Here is a 15,287-nt window from a genome sequence, read left to right as displayed (position 1 = left end):
AGCCTTTGTAGCCTTGAGTTCAGTAAGTAAAGGCAATAAAAAAATAATAATTGGTAGAGGACCTTAAGTGTTGAGTGGGTACCAAGTTACACAAAAGTTTGAAGCTTAAAAACTTAAATATTAATGAGAATAAATACCTCGCGAAAACAAAGTTTAGTACCTACTTACCTATGTACCTACCAAAACGTAAAGGTAATAAGGTTCGTTTTCGAAAACTTGAAACTTGAAAGCTTATTTAAAATGACTTAATGAGAATAGGGCATTAATTAGGTACCTACCTACTCAGTTTTTAAAAAATCGTGAGCAAAAGTATCAAAACGTAACAAGGTCCGATCATTTTGAAAGCTGCCCAGATAAGAGTTGAAGGTAGGTTAATGAAATATAGGTATAATACTCAACTCATGTGAGTGAAAAATAAGTTACTTAAGTTATGTTAGTGAAATACCTACTTAAAATATTTTGGTCATGCAAACCCGAATATAACACGATTGCCATGTTTATTTACCCAACAAGGTAAATAGGTGCATACCTGTCTGAAGGGTTTATTTACCAACTAGGTACCCATGTAGGTAAAGAGGTACCTGTCCACATTAAAAGCACACACTAGGGCAAACACGATAACGACAAAGGTCGAAAGCATTAAACTGTCATAAACAGAACGAGGTTTGAAGAAGTAATTAAATGGGTCCCTGATACTCCTTAATTTGGGGCAGTTGAAATGGGAATTAATAGGGGAGATATTCCTTGATAAGTTGACACCTTTAGAGTCCCAACGTCAGAATGGATCTTAAAAGGTTACAGTGATAAGAGTATACTTCTCTTCAGGATGGGTGACTTAAACCAATAAATGGATGGGTGACTTAAACCTTATAATATTGGGAATAAAGGGAGAACGGGCTCTGGTCAATAATAATCTGAGCGCCGGCCAAACACAGTCTGACGAGCCCTCCTGTGAGGAGCTCTCAGGTGCTGGCGAAATGGTTGATGGTTATCCCACCACTTTGTGGTTGCTACTTCAGATCTTAGCTCACTGTATTTATAATGGTATAATGTAGTTATGCCGTCGAATGCAGATGCACCAGGGCAAGGATAGGTATATCCTGTCAAGCCCGTCCTGCCCGTCTCACATTTCAAGCGTAGATGCGCGACTTAGTAGCGCGTAGTTATAGAGAGTCTCCATCATTTTCATAGGTTTTGTTTTACAGGCGACTATACGCGCTACTATTTAAAAGTCGCGCGTCAAGTGGTTAGCACGGTGGACTCTGGATCTGGAGGTCGGTGGCTCGAGTCCAAGTCATAAAATTTAGTGTAATAAGTAGGGACAAGCATTTGTGTTTAATACTTTTACCGCCAACTGTAGTTGTATTGGCTCGTTTCATTCCCAGGCCACGAGTGGTTTTGGTGCGGTGATACTTTGAAGTAGGATGTATCACTGGCCTGGGGAAGAGATTTTATGTCCACGCCAAGTAAAATTCCTTTTTCCTTCGTCTCGATTTTTCTCAACAGTTTCAGAAAATCATCGTCTTCTTCGCCTTTTCCCGTGTACAGACGGGGTCAGCGTGTTTCGTCAGGCTCTCAATCAGCCCTAAATAGGGTAATTGCTTTGAGAAGCATTTGTGTTTAATACTTTTACCGCCAACTGTAGTTGTATTGGCTCGTTTCATTCCCAGGCCACGAGTGGTTTTGGTGCGGTGATGCGCCTTTTCCCGTGTACAGACGGGGTCGGCGTGTTTCGTCAGGCTCTCAATCAGCCCTAAATAGGGTAATTGCTTTGAACTGACTTTTCTTCTCAACAGTTTCAGAAAATCTTTGTCTTCGTGTCTGGGTACATCGCTATCATGGGCACATTTTTGTACGTCTCCCTTCGTTTCTACGCCAACCCGTATCAGTTCAACGTAACGGACCATGTGTTTTTCGCTCCCATCCACCGGTTGATCTGGTCGTACTGTTTGATCAACCTGGTTGTGGTGCATTACGTCAACGGGTTCGGTGAGTAACCGATGGATAACTCAACCATTTCTCAAGAAAAGAAAAATATCAAGCGCGGAAGTGCTCCATCCCGCCATGTAAAAAAAACAGCGAATTTTCATACCTCCTTTTTTCCTTTCAGAAAGCATCGTCCTGCCGTTTTCGATGATCACCAATTTGAAGCGCCTTTGTGCTGAACCGGCCGAAGATAATAATAAGCTTTCACTTATGTTTGGCATGAAAGCGCTGTCGATGGTAATTCTCATGTTTGGACACAAGGGAATGGCCCGATTCGGATCCCGTATGTCAAATATGATCGTGATAGAAACGGTATGTATGTAAAGAGATCAATCATAATTACTTTTACTCTCTCAATTTTAGATTCTTTTTTTTTCTGTGTTACATTTTTTAGAACAATCTATATAACTCAACGCTTTTACCAACGGGCCGATTCGCTGGCAGCGGCATATATACTTTTTCATATATAAAGAATGGGTGGAAGAGCTCACAATGAGAGAATCCTGCCATTAAAGCCGACATAACTCAACGCTTTTACCAACGGGCCGATTCGCTGGCAGCGGCATATATACTTTTTCATATATAAAGAATGGGTGGAAGAGCTCACAGTGAGAGAATCCTGCCATTAAAGCCGAAGAATGAGCCTGAAAGCAATCGTACCCGTATAGGTACCGTAAAATGGGGTAAAATTGTCCATTATACTGCCCCCTAATTTTATGAGACCATATTCACCATGTTGGACAGTCCGTCAGTAAATTTGATTGATTCTTTCTCCCTATTTGTGGTCACTTTTACGTCATCACAGAGGCAGTCTATATTTCTTACTTTCTATCTGTGGTCAGTTTTACATCATCACAGAGGCAGTCCATAAAAGGACGGTGAACAATTTAAGGGACAATGATACCCCAGCTTACGATTTTAGAAAAAATAGAAACTGAACAATAATTGCACTTTAGATTTTGACGTACGAGTAACATCATCAGAGATAATAAAGACAATGAGAACTGATAATTTTATCTATGAGTTATCTACAGAGAATGAGAACTATTGCTATTGCACGTTGACAATATAGGTACTAGAGTAGGTAATAGTAAGTTCCTTAATAACATCGATGGTTGGGAAATCGTAGGGTTTGGCTCATCGTTAAGAAATGGTTGGCCCATCACTGGGAAATGGTTACAGGGAACTGTTGGCCAACGGTAAGACAGTGAACCAAAACATTTTTCCAACCAACAAAATATAACGTAAGGCCAACAATAACCCAACCTAAAATGTTATTAGGGTTGTATGTAAAATATCTATGGGAAGATTTCAGAGTTAAACCATTCATTAGAAATAATGCTGGTTAAATATTACCTACCTACATTTTGTGTAGGTAGGTACATATTTATGTACCTATAGCTTACAATAAAATAATATTTGAGACTAAGCAGCGATAAGTAAATCTACAATATAAACAAATGACATGACCTTCTTTACGTATGGATTTTAGAATACTAGACAGTATTTTCTAAATACAAAAAAGGAAAAAAAGAGGAAACAAAATTTTCTAAATACAAATAAGGGGAAAGGAAAAAATGCCCCTGATTAGAGCAAGTAAGTAGAAGTTATACCCAAAGGCAGGCCAAAAATGTCACAACATTCCATTTTATCAAGGAATCCGGTCAAAAGGTTCTCTGATTTTTTAACAACCAAAGTTGGAGAACCACAGTCTAAAGCCCAGCATACACTACGTCTCCCTACCTGATCTTAATAAATGGAATTTTGCACAAAAATCGCTTAGACACGCAACTGTCCACAGACCAGGTTAGAAGACATGTCAAAGTCTGTGTGCCGGGCTTTATTCAATAAATTCGCAAGCAAAATAAAAGTTGGAGAACCACAGTCTAAAGCCCAGCATACACTACGTCTCCCTACCTGATCTTAATAAATGGAATTTTGCACAAAAATCGCTTGGACACGCAACTGTCCACAGACCAGGTTAGAAGACATGTCAAAGTCTGTGTGCCGGGCTTTATTCAATAAATTCTCAAGCAAAATGCAAGTTTCGCAAAAATAAATCTAGTAAGAAAACAATAATTCAATCGTTCACAGGAAGAACGGCCTGTTAGTAGCAAAAATAACATAGGTCCTTCTTCCTAGGAACGATTCAGTTACCTAAAAGAAGCTACCTAAGTATAAGTACTTACCTGTCACCTATGGGTATATATAGCCTATAGGCGCACAGGGACAAACGATGCCTGGTGGCACGGGACACGAAGTCCCGCACGTTAGAACCGACCGGGACGGGACACTGAAACAGGGATAGGATAGATTAGAATTTTTTTAGATGTTTTGATAGAGGGAACTATAACTGCTAAGGTCTTGTCTTCCCGAAAGCGAAGAGAAAAGGAAGACAAGATAGGAGAAAGCCAGCCGTTCCGAGAATGAATCTTATGCGTTCAGGATAAAATCCGCCCTGGGCGAGAATCGAACCCGTGACCTAGAGAGAATAGAATGAAAAGGAGAGGAATTCAATAGAATAGATTATACTGTTTTTTATTGCCACACAGAGAGTGTGAAATGTCCTTTTGCTTTAGCCGTCAAAAAAAGCCTCTAGTGGCAGCCTAGTTATAGTGTAGTTAGTTAGCCTGGAAAGTAGCACGCTTGGTTTGTAAGCACTAGATTGCGGGGTTCTATTGCCTCCTGGGACGAACTGTAACCTAATCAGGTAAGGTTCGTCCTGACTGTTTGGGTTTCTCTTCGATTTCGGGACGATAAGACCTCCGTTGTTCCAGTTCCTCTTGCAAAAAGGGGCTTCGTTTTTAATAGCGGGAACTATAACTGCTTATTATTTATTATACACTTATTTATTATACACTTAAATGGGCAGACCCGTTACTACAAAAGTAATAAATTTTACAATTTACTTACCCGTATAGTGTGCATAAAAAGTTTAGATATGATCTGTCGGATTCGGTTGGGCAGGGGCAGTTGGTACACGGTCTGTTTGGAGCCCTGGGCGATCTCCTTGTAGATTTGTAGCGAGCAGATCAGTTGTAGCGAGGATATTCGGGTGGACACCCAGGCAATGTGAACTTCCGGCCCTGTAGCGACAAATATGCGACGGTCGTTGTGTCCCCAGGTCAGGGCAGTCACGGGATGCTGAGGAGGGGGAAGGGAAGAGATTATTGGTTGGATGGAAGAGAATGCCCCTGGCATTAAGTCCGCTCCTTAGTTGGGATATATCTCATAACCTTCAATTTACCAGCACTATAGCTACATTTCTATCCAAGTACATTATGTTATTATAGGGAGCTTTCACATCTTCCCTAATAAATAATCTAATATACCTAAAATCTATGGATAAATAATATAATAACAAACTACCTATATTTTTATACTATTCTAGGTATAATCTAAAAGTGCCCAAGTAAGTATATCATAGGTTCAACTTCGAACGGGAAAAAAGATCTCATAACCTTCAATTTACCAGCACTATAGCTACATTTCTATCCAAGTACATTATGTTATTATAGGGAGCTTTCACATCTTCCCTATTAAATAATCTAATATACCTAAAATCTATGGATAAATAATATAATAACAAACTACCTATATTTTTATACTATTCTAGATATAATCTAAACGTTCCCAAGTAAGCATATCATAGGTTCAACTTCGAAGGGGAAAAAAAGAAACACCAAAAACCTACCTGATAGCAAATAACAGCCAGACGGCCATCATGGGACCAGCTGAAATGCGTGACCCGTGTGTTTCTATCATTGATAAGTTCTATACTCCAGCGGCCTTCATACTTGATCCACACGAAGATAACGCCAGAGGCATCACAGGATGCGAGCTTCTGATAGGGTTCATTCCATTTCACTATCATCACCTGAAAAACAATATATGGATTAGGTTTGAATTAGTTCCGTACTCTGTGAAAGCCTGTATCCAGGATTTTTTTTTTCGAAGTCTGGCCCGCAGTAAAGAAACAAAAAGGCCGAGGGGTCCCCCTTAAATAGGACCCTGATCCCCAGTAGCGTCATTGCGAGATGGATATTTGTCAAAGCTTTGCTAAGGTAAACAAATTACGACCTTAACGAGGTCCGTATTTCTCAGAGAGGCAAATACATTGTACAGTTTCTTGAAGGAACCTTTATTTTATTTAAAAATTCTTAGATAAATCTTTAATCCCTCAATAAATCATTAGACATCCCTGTTCTTTGAAGGAACCTTTAATCCTTGAAGGATTACATACTGAATACATAATTCTTTGAAGCTGAATGGCGCCATATAAAAGCAACAAATAATTATCAAGACATGTCTTGTCCCCTATCCCATTTTCTTGAATCATAAAGTGGAGAGGAGACTGAAATAGGTTAACCTTATCATTCTACTTTTGTATTATTTGTGGTAATGTTCGGGAGTTTTACAAACACTGCCCTATTTGGAAACCTATCGAAATCTTCTATAATATCTAGTTTAAATTGCATTAAATCTGGATTAAACATACCTACCTAGGATTAAGAATAACTTTAAGATTTAAATTAAACATTCCTAAAAGATTAAATTAAATACTTCTTAAAATTTTAAAACAGGATTAAACATACCTAGGAATAAGAATAAATTTAAGATAAATTAAACATTTCTAAAAGACAATTTAAATAGGTAATCATTAAAATCTTTAAACATATAGGTACCTATGTCAACAACGTGATTTAGCAAGAGGTGTTAAGTAGGTATGTAGGTACATTTGATATTTACATTATAGAGTAGAATAGAATAGGCACCAGCAAAATTTTACCTCATCAATTTTAAATTTTACACTAATACAAATAACACAGAGAATAATAATAGAGTATTATTTTAATAAAATCAACATTAATACATATGGACGTGGCCGAGTGGGTATCACAAAAGGGTTGCACATCGGACATTCCGGGTTAGATGCCCGGGAGAGCCGAAGTTTTTCGGCTCTGTGTTTGAAGTTTGTGGTGCACTTAGCCTTGTGAGGACAATATTGAGTAGCTACTTTAATCGTGTAGCGACCAGTGGCGGCATTACCAGAGTAAAAGGAAGAAAAAAAATCATAGAAATAGCAGAAGTAGTAAAGCAGTGATATCCACAAAAATTGTAATGAGGCTCTCTTTACAGGCTGTTTCAACACAAATCTAAATCATGATTAAGACTGGTTGTGAAAATAAGAACATAAATCATCATTTCAATGTAAATTAATCATCTAGGGACAATCAATGGCATATGTGGTGGAACACAACTGGCGAAGCCACCTGCTCCTTTTTAATATAAGGCAGATTTCATTTTAGAAAGTCATTCGCTACTCACTTCAGGCAGAGTGTCCACGTAGTTCATATTGAGCGCCTGGTCGGAAGGTTTGTGTGCCCTTTTCCTTCTCAGTCGGGGACTAGCACATCCCTCATCCACGTCTGAATCTTCGCGAGACTCTTGAGCTTTGGCGGTGGAAGAGGAAGTGGAGGTGAGGGCGGACAGTTCTAATTGGTGGATAACTTTATCTGAAAGCAGGCCCGTATTCCGGATTTGGTACTTGTTCAGAAGTCACGTCAATGGAAAATTGCTACAAAAAGGACCAACATAAATGAGCAATGACCAGTGTTATCATAGGGTTAGGTTAAACGCAAAAAGGAGATTACACAATTTGAGCAGTGATCAGTGTTACTATAGGGTTAAGTTAAACACAAAAAGGAGCTTTCATTTTCATTGTGGTCGCTTCTGAATAATTACCCAGGTTATTGTTGAGGGGACTAGGGGCAAAGAGTCCAAACAGTGATGTAACGTGGTGGGTGCTCCAAATTTTTCAAATTTTCGGAGTTCGGGCCACATTACAAGAGCAAAGAAAGCAGAGGGAGCCCGGGTACCCTTGCAGTATAAACAGGGTATATTCTATTCTATTCTATCAAGTCTTAATTACTATCATTTTGTCTTAATTCCATTTTTCCCCTCCCTCATCTCTTTCTTTGTTATTGTCTTCTTTATCCCATAAAATATTCATGATTTGGTTGATTGACTTCAGGAATGCTTTTAACACAGTTAAAATGCCTTATTATTACTTACTGGCAGGTTTATCGTCCCCGTCCTCCATTTTGAATTTCTCACACGACCAACTCATACAGGTAATGGCTACTCCGTTAGATATTTCAGTGTCGGATATCCGGGCTAGATTTTTCTCCGTCACGATCAAATGACCGGCACTGGTCCCGAAGTAAATCTGAAACAGAACCAGAAATGTAGGTCGATTTAGGATGTAAATCAAAAGTGTACTTGTACAATGTAGTGGTTGTACGCAATAGGTACTCATCTTATGATTGTGGTACGGATACCAAAATACTAAGAAATAGGTCATATCAAATGTATTCCTTATTTTCCTTTCTCCTCTCCCTTAATCCTTATTTCTTCTCTTTCTCTCTCCTATCGTTTCCTTTATTTCTCATGTTCCATTTTCCTCTCCTTAAACCTTAAATCCTTCCCCTCTTCCTCTCCATTTCAAAATACAAATTTCCATTGCTATCTCGGATAACAAAGATTTCATCACCTTGGATAACAAGTAGCGAACGTTCGTAAGCTTCTTCATCTTTCTAGAGAAAATGTTTAATAATAATAAAAAAATTGTATTCATCATTCCGACAATAGGTATTGCAGTGCTTTCTAAAGAGTGTCCATAAAATCTCGGTACACCAAGTTGTTCTAGTAGCAGTCACCTCTTCTTCCTCACATCCTAATGCAGTTGGTAATTCCAAGAATTCAGCAGTAGCTATTGGGTTTTGCCAGAGATCAACGACCGTGAGGGGCGTATGTTTTCCTGGACAATTGATCAGTTGCGCTTAATTAGACGATGTTTCAGAGTCATAGAACAGGAAAAATGAGGACCAACGGAATTTTTCTTTTTCTTCTACGACTTCTAGATACCGAGATAAATCGATTTTTAAAATACCGGTAAATCGTGAAGTTTGACGTCACGGCATACGCTCCCGTAGGCGATGATGTCATAATTCATGACTCCCGCTTCGTTTGTTTGTGCGCAAGCGTTTCTGCGCATTTTGACGTGAAATCTGACGTCACAACTCTTTGAACTTTTTCATTAGAACGGCAATTAAAAATTGAATTTTCGACCTTTTAAAGTTACTTTATCGAAGTTTTGACCTCAGATTTGGATTTTTCACAACTTTTTACGTAGGAATCGACCTTTTATTAATAATATTTTTCCAATTGCAACTCCTCCATTGAATAAGTGAGGTGTGTCATGGGGACTACAGTGATTGCAGTTTTTGGAGTCTTCAAAACCTTGAACCAAAGGCCAATACCCCTCACACTCAAAACATTACGTTATTTTGACGCCAAACTCTTTGGGAAATACGAAGTTGCGTTATGATCGGTGCATTACTTTATGTTGCTATGAGGTGCAGAACTTTATGGATACTCTTTGTTTTTCCCAACGTCTTGATGTTTTTCCATAACAATACTATCCCCTCAGTTCCTAACTTCTAAGACTTCTCTAACAAGAGCGAGACATGAGAAAATGACCTAGTTTCGTGTACATACAACTTGCAATTTTTTCATTTCTCATAAATCAAGCAGGTACGATAAAGTAGGATAAGTCCCACTTTATCCCCGATCGTTATCTTGTTGTTGTTGTTGTTGGTGGTTTTTTTTTTCTTAATTTTATTATAATGAATTGACTTTGGAGCTCCACTTGGAGTTAGGTGGTAGAGAATGCTTCAGGAAATGATCGTATCCTAGTTGTATTCCTTCCACTTTTTGACCTCAGATTTGGATTTTTCACAACTTTTTACGTAGGAATCGACCTTTTATTAATAATATTTTCCAAATTGCAACTCCTCCATTGAATAAGTGAGGTGTGTCATGGGGACTACAGTGATTGCAGTTCTTGGAGTCTTCAAAACCTTGAACCAAAGGCCAATACCCCTCACACTCAAAACATTACGTTATTATTTTGACGACAAACTCTTTGGGAAATACGAAGTTGCGTTATGATCGGTGCATTACTTTATGTTGCTATGAGGTGCAGAACTTTATGGATACTCTTTGTTTTTCTCAACGTCTTGATGTTTTTCCATAACAATACTATCCCCTCAGTTCCTAACTTCTAAGACTTCTCTAACAAGAGCGAGACATGAGAAAATGACCTAGTTTCGTGTACATACAACTTGCAATTTTTTCATTTCTCATAAATCAAGCAGGTACGATAAAGTAGGATAAGTCCCACTTTATCCCCGATCGTTATCTTGTTGTTGTTGTTTTTTATTTTTTTTCTTCTTAGCTTTATTATAATGAATTGACTTTGGAGCTCCACTTGGAGTTAGGTGGTAGAGAATGCTTCAGGAAATGATCGTATCCTAGTTGTATTCCTTCCACTTAATTAATCATTATTAACTGTTATTTTATCTAATAAACTTTACAAACAATAGGTAATTAAATAACATGGGCCTTCCCACCTCCTACGCCCTTGGTGCTTATGACCCTAAACTTCAAGATAGCCACATACGTCTGCCCCCTCTAGAAATTCAATACTATGACCTAGTAATCTTTAAAACACACAATACACAAGTATACAGCTTATAACTCAGGGCTGACCTTCTTTAAAAAGTTCTCTTTTAATTTATTTCACTGCGAAAACAAACTGAAAACTTTGCCCCGAAGAAAAAGTTGCACTAGGAAGCTTGCGTTTTCCTTTTTCCTCCCTTTATATTTCCTCTTTGCCATAGAACTTTAATTACCTTGTTCTAATTTATAACTTCAATGTTCGCATCCCACATGAGGGAAGAAAGTTTTGGAACTGACATGGTTTACCGAAAAGCGAAAAGAAACTATAGGTCGAGGTACTTCTTAGGGTAAAGTCACATAGGGACGTACTAAAGCAAAGTGTTATCTTTTCAGTCTTTTCATTGGGTAGAAAATCTATGGCACCTAACAAGCGTGTCATATACGAGTGCCATTAAAATCAAAAATATTGTTCCAGGTAGGTAGTTCAAACTTTTAACACAGATTTTTAATAAATCAAGTAGATCAAAATTCCCTGTACCCCTGTTTCCAGAAGGTACCGTTCTCTTTTAATTTATTTCACTGCGAAAACAAACTGAAAACTTTGCCCCGAAGAAAAAGTTGCACTAGGAAGCTTGCGTTTTCCTTTTTCTTCCCTTTATATTTCCTCTTTACCATAGAACTTTAATTACCTTGGTCTAATTTATAACTTCAATGTTCGCATCCCACATGGAAGAAAGTTTTGGAACTGACATGGTTTACCGAGAAGCGAAAAGAAACTACAGGTAGAGGTACTTCTTAGGGTAAAGACAACATCCGTGGCCGAGTGGGTATCACACTAGGCTTGCACGCAGGAGGTCCGGGTTCGATTCCCGGCGGGGCCGAGGTTTTTTTCGGCTCTGTGCTTGGAGTTCGGGGTGCACTCAGCCTCGAGAGGACAATTGAGTTGCTACTTTAACCGAGTAGCGACCAGTGGCGGCATTACAAGTCGAAGAGACGAGCGATAATTGAGTAAATGAAAGACTTGTAATACTGTGATACCCACAAAGTTGTGAGAAAGCTCTCTGCTTTACCACAAAGATACCATGATGTGATTTGATTTTTTGATTTTACTTCTTGGGTAAAGTCACATAGGGATGTACTAAACCAAAGTGTTGTTTTTTCATTGGGTAGAAAATCTATGGCACCTAACAAGCGTGTCATATACGAGTGCCATTAAAATCAAAAATATTGTTCCAGGTAGTTCAAACTTTCAACACAGATATTCAATAAATCAAGTATATCAAAATTCCCTGAACCTCTGATTCCAGAAGGTGCCGTTCGGCCGGAATTCAGGACCAAAGTTCCACTTTTTAGGGGGCTATACTGGAAAGCGCTCAAAAGGAGATGCGAATCTCAGGACTTTACCTTTAACCTCAGGTCGCCCAAATTTATCAGAGAGATTCGATAATTTATGTAGATCAAATCTGCCCCTGAGCCCTGTTTCCAGATGGTACGGTACGGTTAGGCCGTTTATTGAGGACCGTTATTCAGGACCAAAGTTCCACTTTTTAGGGGGCTATACTGGAAAGCGCTCAAAAGGAGATGCGAATCTCAGGACTTTACCTTTAGTCTCAGGGTGCTCAAAGTTTGCAGAGAGGTTTAATAAATTATGATCAAAAGTGTCGCGGGCCTTGTTCCCAGACGGTACGGTTAGGCCGTTTATTGAGGGCCAAAGTTCCACCAAAATAAAACTACCAGACCAATCTCCTTTCACTTACCAACTCGTCATCGGGGGTCCAAACGCCACAGGTGATGGTACCGCACGGAATCACATGGCTGTCGATCAAATTCAAAAATGCCGTCGAAATTCGTTGACCTTGAACCGTTCCCACGAGGACAAAACCGTCCTAGAAAAGAGAAAAAATTCCTTAATATGACAACTTTGGTAATGTTTAATTGTACTTACCTAAGAGTTCTGTAGTGTGGTAAGTGGTTCATACTGAAAAAGGTATACGATTCAACTCCGTACAGCAAAAGCCCATTCTGAGGATTAGGTGTAGGACATATAGCCATAAAAGGCGGGTTAAGCCTATACGAATCTCATACGAATCTGGATATTAATGAGAATAGGGCATTAATTAGGTACCTACCTACTCAGTTTTTAAAAAATCGTGAGCAAAAGTATCAAAACGTAACAAGGTCCGATTATTTTGAAATTTGCCCAGATAAGAGTTGAAGTTAGGGTAAATGAAAAATTTAATAGGTATAAGTTACCTAAGTTACCTATGTGAGTGAAATGTAAGTTACTTAAGTTATGTTAGTGAAATACCTACTTAAAATATTTTTGTCATGCAAACCGAATATAACACGATTGCCATGTTTATTTACCCAACTAGGTAAATAGGTGCATACCTGTCTGAAGGGTTTATTTACCAACTAGGTACCCATGTAGAGGTACCTGTCCAAATTAAAAGCACACACTAGGGCAAACACAATAACGACAAAGGTCGAAAGCATTAAACTGTCATAAACAGAAGTTCCTTTTCCCTCTTCTTTCCCTTGTCACATTTCCTTCCCTCTTTCTCCTTCTAGCCCCTTTTCTTCTTTGGTCAACTTTCCCTTCCTTCCTTTTTCTGCTTTTGTCAACTCTCCCTCCCCTTCCTACCTCTCCTTTCCCCTCTTCTCTCCATTGCTAAATTCCCGGGTTCATTCCATTTCACTATCATCACCTGAAAAACAATATATGGATTAGGTTTGAATTAGTTCCGTACTCTGTGAAAGACTGTATCCAGGATTTTTTTTTTTTCGAAGTCTGGCCCGCAGTAAAGAAACAAAAAAGGCCGAGGGGTTCCCCTTAAATAGGACCCTGAGCCCCAGTAGCGTCATTGCGAGATGGATATTTGTCAAAGCTTTGCTAAGGTAAACAAATTACGACCTTAACGAGGTCCGTATTTCTCAGAGAGGCAAATATATTGTACAGTTTCTTGAAGGAACCTTTATTTTATTTAAAAATTCTTAGATAAATCTTTAATCCCTCAATAAATCATTAGACATCCCTGTTCTTTGAAGGAACCTTTAATCCTTGAAGGATTACATACTGAATACATAATTCTTTGAAGAATCTTTAATCCCTAAATAAATCAGTAGGTAATCCTTGAACTGCCCTGAAGGAATCCTCAAACCCTCACGGAATCCTTACTCCTCAAAAGAATCCTTACCTCAGAGCGGTGTCCTCGCAAGTTATAGTTGGTCCTCTGAGGCAGCTCAAACCCCCAGCAGTCATACAAGGAAGAAGTGTAGGTGACGCCAACAATACCTCGTACGTTGCCCGTGGCCAACCAACCCTCGTTGTAATAGCTGGTCCTGTTCAGTTTCCAGCCTTCTCCATCGTCCTGCAAACAAAATCATGAGCGATTAGTGGTGAGTCTAGGGTTAGATAGTAGAGATTGCCCTAGGCTTAGACATTCTCTCCCTCTCCTACCTCCCTAGGGCGGTAGGAGAAATGAAAATTTTATTTTCGACATTTTACAGTTATTTTTTCAGAGTTTTGACCTCCAGATTTGGATTTTTCCCAACTTTTTAAATAGGAATCGACCATTTATTTATATTTTTTACCCATTTGCAACTGCTCCATTGTGAGGAAGGGAGGGAGAGATATAAAGAGGGAGAAGGAGGAGAGAGATAGAGAAAGAGAGAAGGAAAATAGATAGAGAAAAAAGGGGAAAAGAGAGGGAAAAATAAAGATAAAAAGAGAGGAAGAGAGAGGCTACTCAGTTTTTAAAAAATCGTGAGCAAAAGTATCAAAACGTAACAAGGTCCGATCATTTTGAAAGCTGCCCAGATAAGAGTTGAAGTTAGGGTAAATGAAATATAGGTATAAGTTAACCTACTTAAAATATTTTGGTCATGCAAACCGAATATAACACGATTGCCATGTTTATTTACCGCTGTATCCAGGATTTTTTTTTTTTCGAAGTCTGGCCCGCAGTAAAGAAACAAAAAAGGCCGAGGGGTTCCCCTTAAATAGGACCCTGATCCCCAGTAGCGTCATTGGTCATTGTGAGATGGATATTTGTCAAAGCTTTGCTAAGGTAAACAAATTATGACCTTAACGAGGTCCGTATTTCTCAGAGAGGCAATATACAATAACGACAAAGGTCGAAAGCATTAAACTGTCATAAACAGAAGTTCCTTTTCCCTCTTCTTTCCCTTGTCACATTTCCTTCCCTCTTCCTCCTTCTAGCCCCTTTTCTTCTTTGGTCAACTTTCCCTTCCTTCCTTTTTCTGCTTTTGTCAACTCTCCCTCCCCTTCCTACCTCTCCTTTCCCCTCTTCTCTCCATTGCTAAATTCCCCACCCACTTTCCTCCTCCTCTTGCTAAGAATCCTTCCCTCTCCTCTCTTCCCTCTCCTTCTAGTTTCATTCTATGACGGATGACAAGTTTTGTTTGGAACAGTTTGACAGCATGAAACAACAATAATAATGGAAAGTAATAACTTAATAATAGGGGACGCGTACCCATATAGGGCATGTGTTTACAAAGTGGTAATAGGGGAAGGAATGGAAAGTAATAACTTAATAATAGGGGACGCGTACCCATATAGGGCATGTAGGTGGTACCATATAGGGCATGTGTTTACAAGGTGGTAATAGGGGAAGTGTACTCCATACAGGGACACCGTAAACTTTTAATTACATCCGGTATAGACGTTACAACATGTCTCCTTATGTGGTTTTTCGGCGGATCTTTGTTTTGTGCTCCAAATTTTCGGAGTCTGGCCTACTAGAACCATGGACCAC

General features: G+C 39.0%; 1 protein-coding gene across 1 annotated transcript; it reads right to left on the bottom strand.

Moving 5' to 3' along the window:
• Positions 1–3,725: 3,725 nt before the first annotated feature.
• LOC113468682 (tubby-related protein 4-like) lies at positions 3,726–14,539 on the bottom strand. The gene is made up of 6 exons (XM_026825778.1): positions 14,519–14,539; positions 13,707–13,880; positions 5,681–5,863; positions 4,900–5,130; positions 4,176–4,279; positions 3,726–3,729 (listed from the first exon to the last, which is right to left on the bottom strand). The coding sequence occupies exons 1-6, from the start codon at positions 14,537–14,539 to the stop codon at positions 3,726–3,728; spliced, it is 717 nt and encodes a 238-aa protein (XP_026681579.1).
• Between the last annotated feature and the right edge of the window lie 748 nt (positions 14,540–15,287).

The sequence above is a fragment of the Diaphorina citri genome, unplaced genomic scaffold, assembly GCF_000475195.1.
Source record: "Diaphorina citri unplaced genomic scaffold, Diaci psyllid genome assembly version 1.1 scaffold816, whole genome shotgun sequence".
Classification (NCBI taxonomy): domain Eukaryota; kingdom Metazoa; phylum Arthropoda; class Insecta; order Hemiptera; family Psyllidae; genus Diaphorina; species Diaphorina citri.
The sequence above is the reverse complement of the archived record's forward strand: the minus strand, read 5'-3'. Positions and strand labels throughout refer to the sequence as shown.